The following is a 12,673-nucleotide window of genomic DNA, read 5'->3' as shown; positions in this document are numbered from 1 at the left end:
GGTTTACAGTGGCTCAGTGGAGCCGGGCCCATGCTCAGAAGGGGCTCTGGCCTGCTCCGCTTGCACTGAGCCCCAAGACCCCGCTGGCTCCCCCCAGCCACCCCTTGCTCCTCTCGGCCTGCCCGCCAGCTGGCCAAGGACTCCTAGCCACACGCCCCTGCTCCTCTCAGCCCCCTGGCTGAACCCCAGTGCACCTCTGGCTCCGGGCAGTCTCTGCTCCCCACCACCTGAGGGGCCCCACCTGTCTCCCCGGAGCCGAGCCGCCTGGGACTGGTGCAGAAGCCTGGCCAGTCTCTGCCAGGTGGAGGGGGAGACAGTGTGGGGGGCTTGGCTGGGCCCCTCCAGGCAAGTGCGTCTTGAGGGACCCCAGCCAGGGCAGGTCCTGGCCTAGCTGACTGCGCTGCTTCTGAGCCCTGGGACCGGCCCTGGCTGCGCTGCCAGCTCAACCCGGCAGACGCAGTCGCCTCACAGCAGGGCTGGTGAGTGCGACCAGGAGGCAGGGCGTGGGGGAGTGAGTCTGTAGGGAGCCTGGGGGGGTGCTGGGCTGTGAGGGGGCGGGGAAGATCTATGTGTGTTGGGGCACTAGGGAGTGGGGGTTCTGTGGGGGGTGCTGGGCAGTTGTAGTGGGGCTGTGGGCACGGGGGAGCTGGGCAGGGCACTGTGCATTTGTGGGTGGGCCTGGGGGGCACTGGGCATAGTGGGTCTGGGTGGGATCTGGCCATAGGGAGTCAGGACGTGTTGGGCGGGGGAAGGGGCTGTGTGGCCAAGGGGAATGGGCACACTGGCAGCACAGGGCTGGGCTGGCCACTGTGCGTCTGGCAACTGCCGGTTTGTAAACAGTGCCCTCACACTGGGCGGAGCGGGGCTTACCCTGCTATGCCAGGTCCCATTGCCTCTGACTGACCCCTCACTCCGGGGACTGACCTCCGCACGCCATGCTCCATTGCCACCATGGGGGCTCACAAATATGTTTGGTGCCAGGCCCACAAAAGGTTAATCCGGCCCTGCTTGTTAGGGCGTGGACACCAGAACTCAGTATCCCAGTGTCAGTCTCATTAATGCTGTATACAGAGATAACACCACCCTGCTCTTACTCGATATTCCCGTTTATAGATTCAAGGATTGCATTTGCTCTCTTAGCTGCAGCATTGCACTGTAAGAGGAAGTTCAATTGGTTATTTACTACAATAAGTCCTTTCCAGTACCCTGCTTTCCATCTTGTAAGTGTGACTTATGTTCTTTGTTCCTAGACATATGACCTTGCTTTTGGCTATATTAAAATATGTTCAAATTAGCCCACTGCCCACCTGACCAAGTGATCCAGAAGCATTTCTCAAATACCTCTTTGGTAAAGCACTCGGTGGGTGTTGTGTGCAAGATCCAGGTGTCCTGTGGCTCTGGAGCATAATATGGCCACCTCTATTCATGCCTTTAAAAGCTTGTAGTCGCTTTCTAAATGCGTGTGTGATGTAGGGCAAGGAGGCGTTTGTGTGTGGGGGGGAAGGGGATGGTGTTTATCGCTGAGCAGCAGGATACAGGTGTGGACAGGGAAGCAATGGAAGGAGCAAGACAGGAGTAGTAGATGAGCATCCTTGTCTGCATTATCACTATCCTTCTCTCACTCAGCTCCCCCATCCCATTCTTCTCTCCTTCTCTAGTTCCTTTATTGGCCCCAAAAGGTTGTTATTTCACTAAAGCCATTTGTCAATTCTTAAAGCCTAATTTAAATGAGTAAGTATAGTGTAACAAAATCTCTGTGAATCTTAAACTAGAAATCTTTGGCACCCAGCTCTGTGCAGGAGTTGTGTGTGTGCAGGAAGAGTGCATATCAAGTGCCAATGCATGTCTGTGTTCGTCCATATGTTTGTGTCTGCACAGGCTGAATTAGTATTGGGCGTTGATGGTGGGGTAGTGCCCAGAGGCTGGAACGGGAGTGGGCCCCATTATGCTGGGTGCTGCCCAGGGGGAGAGAGCAAGACAGTACCTTCCTTGCAGAGCTTGCAGTCTAAGGGGCACTGTCTGTGTGTGTGTGTAGGTGTGTCTCTGTGTTTCCAGACGTCTCCAGTGCACCATTCTCCCCCCTAAGGTGCACCCATCACTCGCACTGGTGCTGGAACAATTTGTAAGGGGGGGGGGGGCGGTGAGAGCCACCGCACCGAACTGTGAACTCTGTATACAATGGCAACCACTTCAAGCCGGGGGTGTGGCGCCGACGGTCACCCATCTGCCTCCAGGCCGCGTTCCCTGCCGCTCGGCCGGAGAAGGGGGGACGGGACGCTGTCCTGCCGGCTGGGCGTGGCGCTCGCTGGCCCAGCGTTTCCGAGTTCCCCTGCGCTGACCCGGCTCATGCAGCTCAGGCCCCCTGGGCCTTGTGCCATCCCCGCCGGGGCTTTGCCCAGCTTTGGGGCTCGGCTCCCAGGACCCCCGGTTCTGTGCCGCTGGAGCCCAGCGCTGGGAAACGGGGCCAGGCCCAGCTCCCCTGTCCGCGCCCCGGGGAGCCCGCAGACAGAGCCCAGGGGACTGGGGGCCGGGCCGAGCTCCGGCTCGCGGGTGGGGCGGGGACCAGGGGGCCTCGGTGCCCGGCGCTGCTCTGGGCAGGGAGGTGCCGCCCGCCGCGCTCGGCTCCAATGAGGCGGCGCGGGGCGGAGCCAGCCGAGGGCTGCTGAGTGCGGGTCCCGCGGGCGGCTCAGACCCGGCGCGCGTGGGCTGGGGTCGCCTCCCTGCGCCCCACACGGACACGCGCTGCGCAACCCACAGCCCCGCGCTGCGCCTCCCACGGACACGCGCTGCGCCTCCCACGGACACGCGCTGCGCAACCCACAGCCCCGCGCTGCGCCTCCCACGGACACGCGCTGCCCGCCCGCCGCGAGCCGCGGATGGGGCCGTGAGCTGCAGACATCAGCTGCCCGTGGCCGGCCCCGCTCCGGCTCCGAAGGCTTTTGCAGCCTCTCCTGCCACCTGGGCTGCGCCCGGACAGAGACCCGGCTCCGGGGGACCAGGCGGGAGAGCTGCAAATGGAAAACTTCTTCCGAGAGGTAGGAAGCGCCGAGTGTCAGAGGCGGGCAGCGGGGCCATGCTTACGGGGTGCGGGAAAACCTGGCCCCACAGCGACCTCCCCCAACTGGGGAAGAGAAACCGCCCCCGGGGGCCGAGGTTGAGCTCCCTCGCTTCCCTCTGAGCTGCCAGGTCTTGCCCCGACCGCCGAGCTCTCGCTGCAGCCCTGGATAACCGGCTCCAGCCTCTCCTGTCCTCCTGCAGCATCTGGATGCAGCAGCGCCCTGCGGGAGCCGAGCCAAGCTCCCCTCAGCCCCGGCTCTGTTGCATTGTGCAGCGTTGGGAAAGGCTTGGAGAAGGGCATCGGAGCCGGCTAGGGGCTGGGCGGATTCCCCAGCTGAGGGGAGGCTGCAAAAACCAGCCCAAGACTTCCTGCAAAGCGCGCGTGCGAGTGTGTTGGTGGCGGGAGGGAAGGGGAAGGGTCCGGGTCCAGTGAGATATGACAGCCTCCTGCTCGCACTATCCCAGAACGAGAACCCAGAGGTCTTGCAAACTCAGGGCCAGTAAATGCAGAGCTAACCAGAGGCAACGCTCGGCTTTCCCCGGATGTGGAGCCACGCCGGAGGTTTGCTGTATAGCCGGCCAGAGTCGTGTTCTGGGGATGGGAATCCTTTGACTGGAATTTCTTTGGGGCTGGGAAAGTATCTTACTGAGTGTGTCAGTTCAGGGGGCTGATCATGGTCATCACTAAGGCTAACAGCCTCATGGTTTGCAGTGTGGCAGTGCCGGCAAATGGCTGGGGAGCCATGGGGGAAAGCACGGCTTCTGCCCAAAGGGCCACTGAGCCCTGGAGCTATATGATGGAGGTCTGTAAAATCATGGCTGGTGTGGAGAAGGGGAATAGGGAAGTGTTATTTACCCCTTCACATAACACAAGAACTAGGGGTCACCCAATGAAATTAACAGGCAGCAGGTTTAAAGCACACACAAGGAAGTATTTCTTCACAGTCTCACAGACAGCCTGGGGAACTCTTTGCCAGCGGATGTTGTGAAGGCGAAAACTATAACAGGGTTCAAAAAAGAACTAGATAAGTTCATGGAGGTTAGGTCCATCACTGGCTATTAGCTAAGATGGTCAGGGATGCAGTCCCATGCTCTGAGTGTCCTTAACCTCTGACTGCCAGATGCTGTGACTGGATGACAGGGGATGGATCACTTGATAAACTGCCCTGCTCTGTTCATTCCCTTTGAAGCACCTGGCACCGGCTGCTGTTGGAAGACAGGCTGCTGGACTGGACGGACTATTGGTCTGACCGTTTCTGTGTTCACTGTCTAAAAGACCAACTAGTGGAGGCTCTAGTCACAATTTTGGCAGGTCTCAGTAACACCGCCACCCCTGTGGCATCACTTGAGTATGCTCAGTGGCCTGCCATGACTGCTGGGCTGAACGGTGTAGTGTGGGCATCTTCCAACAGTCCTGGTGTGTCTAGGGCAATGTGCATCCACGCTGCAAAGTGTGGGGCACTGGAGCAGCTGCCCAGCATAGATCCTGCACTGAGGGAAAAGGGTCAGAGCCCACGGTGATGTTAGCAGCTGTGGAGGATGTGGGGGATACCGGGAGGGTGAGAGTGGGGTGAGTGCTGTGAGCCTGTTGATGCTGCGATTGCCGATGGTGCTGTTATTTGCTGTCAAGATGGGGAGTCAGACCTCCTGCCTTAGAATGTCAGCTAAGCCCCCCAGGATCTAGGGAGAAGTCACCCAATGGGAAGCATGGAACATTTGGCCAGATGCATTGTGGGAATCTTGCCTTCCTCTGAAGCATCCGGTGTTAGTTGCTGCTGGATGCAGGACATGGCCTTGATGGTCTGGCCCAGTGTATCTGACCCTCCATGCCCTGTGCCCTGGCAGAGCAGTCCAGAGTCGCAAAGTGTACGTTTGTAACGTTAGCACCATGGCAGGTAACTGTTCCCCACACTTAATGGGGGATTCGGGGGGTTGTGGTTCAGACCCCAGCATGGAGCAGCTCATGGTGCCTGCTACCCTTCCCCCACCCTGTCTCTGTGCCCTGCCCCTTGTTTGAAGGAATAGCCCACAGTGTAGGTGCCCTTGGTGTGTGGATCTGGGGTCTCACTTTTAATTTTGAATGCGCAGATGCTGAGAGGGGAAGTGAAGGGATTTGGGTTTTGTTTGTGGGTGGGAGGGGCTGCTTGGGTCTTTCCCCTCAGGTGACATCTAGTGAGGCCTGCAGAAGCCCTGTAAGCAGCAGTTGGTGCTGGGGGAACTGCTGAGAGAGAATGAGCTCCAAATGCATGTAGGTCTCATAGTTCAGGGTGAAGGAGCTCTTTGGGAGAGAGGGGAGAAGGGATTCCCTGTGTCAGAGCTGTGGGTACCCAGGGACTGCTAGGATGTCTGTTTACTCCCCCAAGGGAGCTCTGGAAGCCCAGGGCTTCCTCCTGCTTCTGTTCAGCCCTGTTTTTTTCATGTTGCAGCTCTGCGGTCTGCACGTGGCCCAGGTCTGAAGCTGAGTTTTGACACTGTGTGGGAGTGTGCAGCACAGTGGAGCCTGTCTGTGCTTCCCCTGCCTCTCCTCAGTGCTGTTCCCCAGTCACCTTCGTGCCAGCAGATGGCTTGGACTCCGGCATTATCACACCTACATCCACTAGACAGGCACACCAGTTCTTTACTCCTTTGTCACAGCTCTCTTCATTGGGCCTCTCAAATGCTTTGTGAACCTCTAATGAGCCTGGCAGGCTCTGCAAAGCAAGGTTCCCCCGTTTTCCAAAAGGAAATTGAGGCCTGGGTGTAAGGGTGCCTAGCTACTGCAGTGACTGGCACCCTAGAGACCTAGACCCTCCCTAAGTTTTTTTTCTCTCTTTTTCTCCCCCTTTGGCCAGTGAATCTGCATTTTGAGCCTAGACCTAGGACTTCCCTTGGTGAAGGATGTTGTGTGTTTGCAAGTGGCTCCCTCCCTTTCCTAATCACTGGAGATGGCACCAGATGTCTGCATTGCTTGGGCATGGCAGCCTCTATCTAGTGAAGGGGTCTAGAGCTGAACTCTGTGAGCCTCCTGCTGGGGGTGTCTCTGCCTCTGACTGAGCTGATCTTCAGTTCTCTTTGATTCATGCTGGAAGTTTCCCACCCTGCATTGGTTTCCAGGACATTAAACCCTGTGTCTGCCTGCTGTGTCCCTCGCACTAGGTAAAGCGGGAACCACTGGTTCTGCCAGACTTGAGGGAGTTATCTGTTGACAGTGGTTAGATGGAGCAGCTGAGTTAACAGGCTTAGTTGGTCCTGTCCCGTCTCCCACTTCTGCTGTCTTTATCAGAACAGATGTTTTCACAGATTCCTGGTGGAGGCCTCTGCCCCCAGGGTCTCTCTGCAGAGCACATGGCCAGGGGCTGCTGCATCCATTAGCTGATTAACCTAATGGTACTGGGAGCCTGTGGTGTCTGCATCTAATTAGATGGAACTCACTATCTGTGGTGGGGGCCCCTTGATCAAAGCCTCTTTTCCACCCCCTTGGCTGCTGGGAAATTCCTACCCTCTCAACAGCAGAACCAGCCACTGAGGAGCTTGACACACTGACTAGGGAAGAGGCTACATGGAGTTGGGAGGTTGAAGCAGAATCCCAGCATCCTCTAAATATGCGTCTCTCTCAGCTCTTCGCCTCCCAGCAGGACCCAGCCAGTCAGCATCTGCCTAACCTGGCCTATCTAGGCATGTATGCGACCCCAAGTAGACAAAGCCATTTGCTGCGTACATGGGCTTGGGGACATGGTTGTGCAAATGCCTGAGCCTTGGCTATGCTACAGCTTCCTCCACTGCAGCTGCAGGGAATTGTGGGTTTGACAGATCCAAGTGGAGACAAGGTGAACGAGGGCAAGCTCATCTCTTAGACAAGGGCTGGACTCTGACCTGCACTCACAGGAAACATGGTCTGTGTGTATGAATGTGGCTTTTACCTTTCCCCAATGACGAGAACAGCTGGAGCTCTGTGCTCTGGCAACTCTGCCGTCTTCACCCACTCCCCTGATGTGCTGGGCATTGTGTGCGGGTGTGCGGGGGCTGCATTGGAGTCCTGTGCTGCATTGCACTGGGATTTTCACAGGGGGCAACTCCACCCCATTTATGCTGCAGGAGGGGTGGAATCTATTCCAGGGAATTGATCTATAGAGCCCTGCAAATCTGCAGGTATCCACTTTATACCTGCTGATATCTGAGGATGCGGCTGTGGATATCCACGGATGCAGGTATCCATGGACCATGTTTGCGGATCGGATGCGGATAAAAATTTTATACCTAGAGCCCTGCAAATCTGCGGATCTCCACTTTATATCCATGGGCCATGTTTGCGGATCACAGATCAGATGCAGATATGAATTTTGTGTCCACAGGGCTCTATTGATCTGAGGAGGTATGGGGTAGGTCACCTCTCACATTGGATAACTTGAAGTCCGGTGTCCTTGCTGGTCTCCAAGGCACTCAGTGTAAACACCATGTGATAAGCACAGGGCAATGCAGCATTCCAGATAGGAAGAACCAACTGGATCCTTTGTAAACTGATCCCAAAGATTATGGGCTAGGGCCTCCACCATGATAAGGTGGCTTCCTGCTGCCCCAGTGGTGCAAAGCAGTCTTAGGTGGAGTAGATCTGGCTGGCCAGCTGGGAATTGCTTGATGGTGAGAAACCACTGGGTGGCGTAGAGTAGCTCACGAAAGCTTATGCTCAAATAAATTTGTTAGTCTCTAAGGTGCCACAAGTACTCCTTTTCTTTTTGGGTGGTGTAGAGATAGTATGACCAGCTCTTCACCATGCCTCTTACTGCCTCCTGGGACAGGGAGCCATGGTGGGGGGTGGACAGACTGCAGTGCGCTCTGTGATCACTGGCTCCTGGGATGGCCCTTTGGAGGCCTACTGCAGATGGTTGTAAAGTAGAGCTACCTGGAGGCTACCTTAATTTAGAGCAAGGGCCAAATCACCCCCAGTGGTTTCTGGGGGATCAGGAGAGCAGAGAAGTGGTGCACGGCTGCCTTTGCCTCCTTTCCCAGTCGTATGCCAAGCACAGGTCAGCCAGATGCAAGGTTTAGGATCTCTACATCAGCAGCATCATGTGGCTACAGAGAGGAGCTGAAATGGTGTCTTCACTCGGCTGCCTTCCTGCACGGCTGGTGCAGTGTGCTCCATGCCCTGGGGGGGAGGGGCTCATGCTGACCAGCACTGCAGGGAGGGTGAGGAACTCTGCTTTCTCTGCGTGTCTGGCATGTGGGCAGGATGTGGGTGAGACCCAGAGGATGTGACTCGCTCTCTGACTCCCCTTGAGGAGCAGGAATGTCAGGACTGGGGTTAAAGGAGACGCTGCGCCCTTCCCTCTTCCGTTCTTTGCAGTCAGGCGATGGCCGCTGGGTTAGTCCCAGGGTCAGTCTGTACTGACAAGATGCATCTGTTGCAGTCACTGACATGTTCCTCTTAGGGCTTTTCTGCACAGGAACTCTCAGGAAAGTTAAGATGAATAAATTAAAGGTGTGAATTTAAATCGCATTAAACCCCGGTGTGGATGCTTCCATTCAGAAGTCACATGGCCGTAGCTTACTGGAAGGAGGATTAAATTACAGTGCACTAAGGCTGTGTTTCATCATGGCTAGAACCTTGGCCTGAGATGCTGGGACCTGGATTCTGTTCCCAGCTCTGCCACTGGCCAGCTGGATGACCTTGGGTAAGTCACTTTAACCTCCCAGTGCCTTAGTTTCCCCATATATAAAATAAGGACAATGACACTGACTCCCTGTGTAAGGCATTTGGAGAGCTGCTGATGAAGAATGCTGCACAAGAGCCAGGTGGTGTTATTTCTGAATGAGAACGTGGGTTAAACCCACACAGGGGTTTAATGTACTTTACCTTAGGAGTGTTAATGTCACACCTTTAGTGGATTTATCTTAACTTTCTGGAGTGTCCCCATGTAGACAAGCCCTTTGTATCCATGTGGTCGCTGGCAGGCTGGGAGTGCCAGCGTTTTAGGGGCTAGGCATCTCTCCTTTTCCCCTTAACGTAAAATGCAAAGCTTTTTTTGCTGCTATTTTCAAATAAATCCTCCAAACAGCTTTGTAAGATTCCCAAGGGGGAAAAGTCTCTGCCAGTTTAAAACTGTGTTTCGTTGGTTTGTGCTGCTTTTCCCTGGGTGCCCAGGGAATGAGAGCTGCAGCTGTCCTGGCCTCTCTGCTAGGGTGAGTGATGGCTGGTGCTCTGGTTCCTTGGGACCTGAAGGAGGGGTAATAGGAACTGAATTTTGGGAGAATGCAGCAGAAATTGCTTAACAAAACAAACACCGCTCACCTTTTTCTTCTTCTGGAGTCTTACATGCAAGTACTGAACTTCTGGGAAGGTCTGTGTTGTTCACATTTCCAGCCTGGGAGCTCCTTGTGTTCCAAAGCCTGTGACCTCAGTCGTCCCCTGCCTGTTCCCTTTGGACTAGTACCTGCCACTGTGTTAGTGATGAAAGGAATGGTTGTCACTGGGTGTGCACGTGGGCTTGGAAAAGAGTCTTGGCTTATTTGCCCTCATAGGAGGCTGTACTGAAGCTGCATGAGCATAGAATAATGGGCCAAGCAAGTCACGATAACCAACTTATCTGATGAGTCCAGCCTCCTCTGGTTTGCAAATTATTTGAGCAGACTGAGAGTTTCAAACAGGTGGCAGGCAAATGGCTCTCACAAGCTGATTCCAGCAGAGGACTTATCGCAGACTAAAAGGCTTTTTTTTTTTTTTTTTTTTTTTTTTTTCAGCATTCAGCTGATTCTGTTTGTAGAGGGAGGAACTGTGCATCCCATTGGGATGATGCAGTGATAAATTTGCTGGCTCACTGTGCCACTTAATTCAGTGGGCCTGGTTAATGCTTGTTCCTTTCTATGTAGGACTGGAAGGGACCTCCTACATCACTGAATCCAATCCCCTGCTATTGCAGGGAGACACCTTGGTAATTAAAGGAGTGACTTGGTCATTGGTTGGACATATTCGATTAGAAATTCTCCTTCAGCTGTCTTGGCCCCCCACACCCCCATTCAGGTAAGATAGAATCCATGAGAGATGGATGGTGGCCAGAGGCCACTGTACCTTATCTGCTGTGATTGGTTCTTCTCTGGGTGAGAAAAGGGAATGGTTAGATAACTCTGACTTTGTTGACATTGACCTCATGTGACATCCTGTTGCTCCAGATAATAGTGAGCAGAGCACCCATGTGTTAACAGCTGCTGGGCTAGGAAATGCCTTGGAAGGAGAAGTGACTCAGAGATTCTGCATCTTCCTGCTATAGGAATACGAGGGCTGTTGTGTGGAGGAGGAGGTGTGGTGTGGCAGGGAATCCTCAGATCTCCCATAGGAGAGGGCTTTGAAGTCCTTGCTCTAGTTCATAGGGAACAATTTGATCTATTCTGAGCCACACTTTCCCAGGTCCTAGAACTGTTCCCAGAAGCACCCTCTGCAGACAGCAGCCCAGCATCCAGGGAGGGGTCCTGTAGTTACAAGCTAGTGAACATGTCTTTACATTCAACCAGTTGGCTACATGTCAGACGGAGACAGGAGTATTGCTGCTTAAAACACAGTTCTCCAGCTCTTGGTGGTGAAGGTACTGGTCCTACTTGCAAGGTAGCCATTATCCTAAAGCATCCCACACTTCTGTCGCTCGTTCAGGCAGTGTTGGTGGCAGAGTGTGCAATGGAATGGAGGCAAATACTGTTGTTGTTTATATCGCAGTAGCACCTGGAGGCCGTAATTGGGATCACAGCCCCATTGTGGTGGGTGTTGCACAAACAAGTAGCAAGAGACAGTCGTTGCCTCACAGAGCTTAGAGAGTCTAATCAGAGAGTAATAAATATATGGAATTGGGGAAGAGGAAAGGTAATGGTGAGATGTGGTTACCTAGTGGACTCTGTATGCCCAACTTGAAAGTTGTAAGTAAAACCAAACCCACATCTTCTAATACAAATTAATGCAATTAATGACCTTGGTGATCTCTGCATTACTGGGGCAAGCATGTGTATTTCAAGCCAAATCTCTACTGTGTAGAATCTTACAGTTTATATGAATCTCCCCAAAATGCTCTTCAGTGATAAACCGCAACAGAGGTAGGGAGAAGCTGGGACACACAGCAAGGGAAGAAGGGAGTGACTCTCCATCTCATTTCAGGTAAGACAGGGAGCCTTGTCTCTGACAGCAGGGGCTGCAGAGCAGAAGGCTCTTACACTGATTCGATTCCTATTCCTGTCAACTCTCTTCCCAGGGCTTCAGTCTGCAGCCATGCTCCCATTAGCTGTGACCTTGTCAGATCTTATAAGCTTAGCTGTAGGTTGGGTCTGCTTAGTTCTTGGACGGAAGCCTTCCAAGGAAAACACATGAGAAACACACGTCTCTCTTGTGGGCCAGTCTGCAGCTGCCATTTCATCTCTCAAACCATTTCTTACAGTTCAGGCTTTGCTTATCACCTCTCTTATTATTTACTTGCTGATTGCTAATGGGGCACTGTGTTTCTTCTTTGTCCCCTTTATTTTAAAGAAAATTTAACTATTTAAATGTAATATTAAGGTTACAACTTTAATCTTGTAAAACAGGACATTCAGATTTAAATGTCCCTCTGCCTTCTTGTGCATCTGTGTGGTCTTTCATTCCACGATTGCATATTATTCAGTAAATGATCTCATACAATATTGCAGGAAGTGCATTTCCTTTGTAACATTGGATGCACCTGCTGTGGAGGAAAGTAACACACACTGGAGGATAAAAATTGAACTACTCATATATCTTACAAGGTTCTAACCTGTAAGATTCGACCTGCAGTCGAGAAGCAAACAAGATATTAGGATGCTTAATGAATAGGAAGGAGAATAATATGGAAAATATTATAATACCACCTATAAGTCAGTGGTGCGGCCTCATCTGGATACTGTGAGCAGTGCTGCTCACCATGTCTCAAACAGGGTATTGCAGAATTAGATTCATAGAGCTTAAGGCCAGAAGGGACCATTGGATAATCTGCTCTGACCTCCTGTATAGCACAGGCCATTCAGTTTCACCCAGTTATGCCAGAATCAAGTACAATAGCTGTAGGTTTGGAACGGGTCCCATATGAGGAGAGATTAAAGAGGGTAGGACTTTTCAGCTTGGAAAAGAGGAGACTAAGGGGGGATCTGATAGAGGTATATAAAATCATGAGTGGTGTGGAGAAAGTGAATAAGGAAAAGTTATTTACTTGTTCCCATAATATAAGAACTAGGAGCCACCAAATGAAATTAATGGATAGCAGGTTTAAAACAAATAAAAGGAAGTTCTTCACTCAGCGCACAGTCAACGTGTGGAACTCCTTCCTTGAGGAGGTTGTGAAGGCTAGGATTATAACAGGGTTTAAAAAAGAACTGGATAAATTCATGGAGGTTAAATCCATTAATGGCTATTAGCCAGGATGGGTAAGGAATGGTGTCCCTTGCCTCTGTTTGTCAGAGGGTGGAGATGGATAGCAGGAGAGAGATCAGTAGGTCATTACCCGTTAAGTTCACTCCCTCTGGGGCACCTGGCATTGGCCACTGTGGGTAGACAGGATACTGGGCTGGATGGACCCTTGGTCTGACTCAGTATGGCCATTCTTATGTTCTTAATAACTTGTGCTTGACTAAAGCATAGAATCATAGAATA

The 12,673-nt window shown here is 52.9% G+C and overlaps 1 protein-coding gene across 4 annotated transcripts in view; it reads left to right on the top strand.

Moving 5' to 3' along the window:
* Nucleotides 1–2,855: 2,855 nt before the first annotated feature.
* Nucleotides 2,856–12,673, top strand: part of LOC102934044 (unconventional myosin-X) — a 287,560-nt gene continuing 277,742 nt past the window's right edge. For 2 of the 4 annotated variants that reach the window (XR_006284703.1, XM_037912692.2), the window contains exon 1: nucleotides 2,860–3,035. Coding sequence is in view for 2 of the 4 variants with exons in the window: in XM_037912692.2 (XP_037768620.1) it covers nucleotides 3,015–3,035 (21 nt within the window). In the remaining 2 variants the exon portion in view is untranslated. Of the gene's footprint in view, nucleotides 3,036–9,479; nucleotides 10,055–12,673 lie in introns of those variants that run through there. The other 2 variants (XM_043524832.1, XM_043524831.1) reach the window with 2 other exon arrangements.

The sequence above is a fragment of the Chelonia mydas genome, chromosome 11, assembly GCF_015237465.2.
Source record: "Chelonia mydas isolate rCheMyd1 chromosome 11, rCheMyd1.pri.v2, whole genome shotgun sequence".
Taxonomy (NCBI): Eukaryota; Metazoa; Chordata; order Testudines; family Cheloniidae; genus Chelonia; species Chelonia mydas.
Note: the sequence above shows the minus strand (reverse complement) of the source record. Positions and strands in the feature narration are given on the sequence as shown.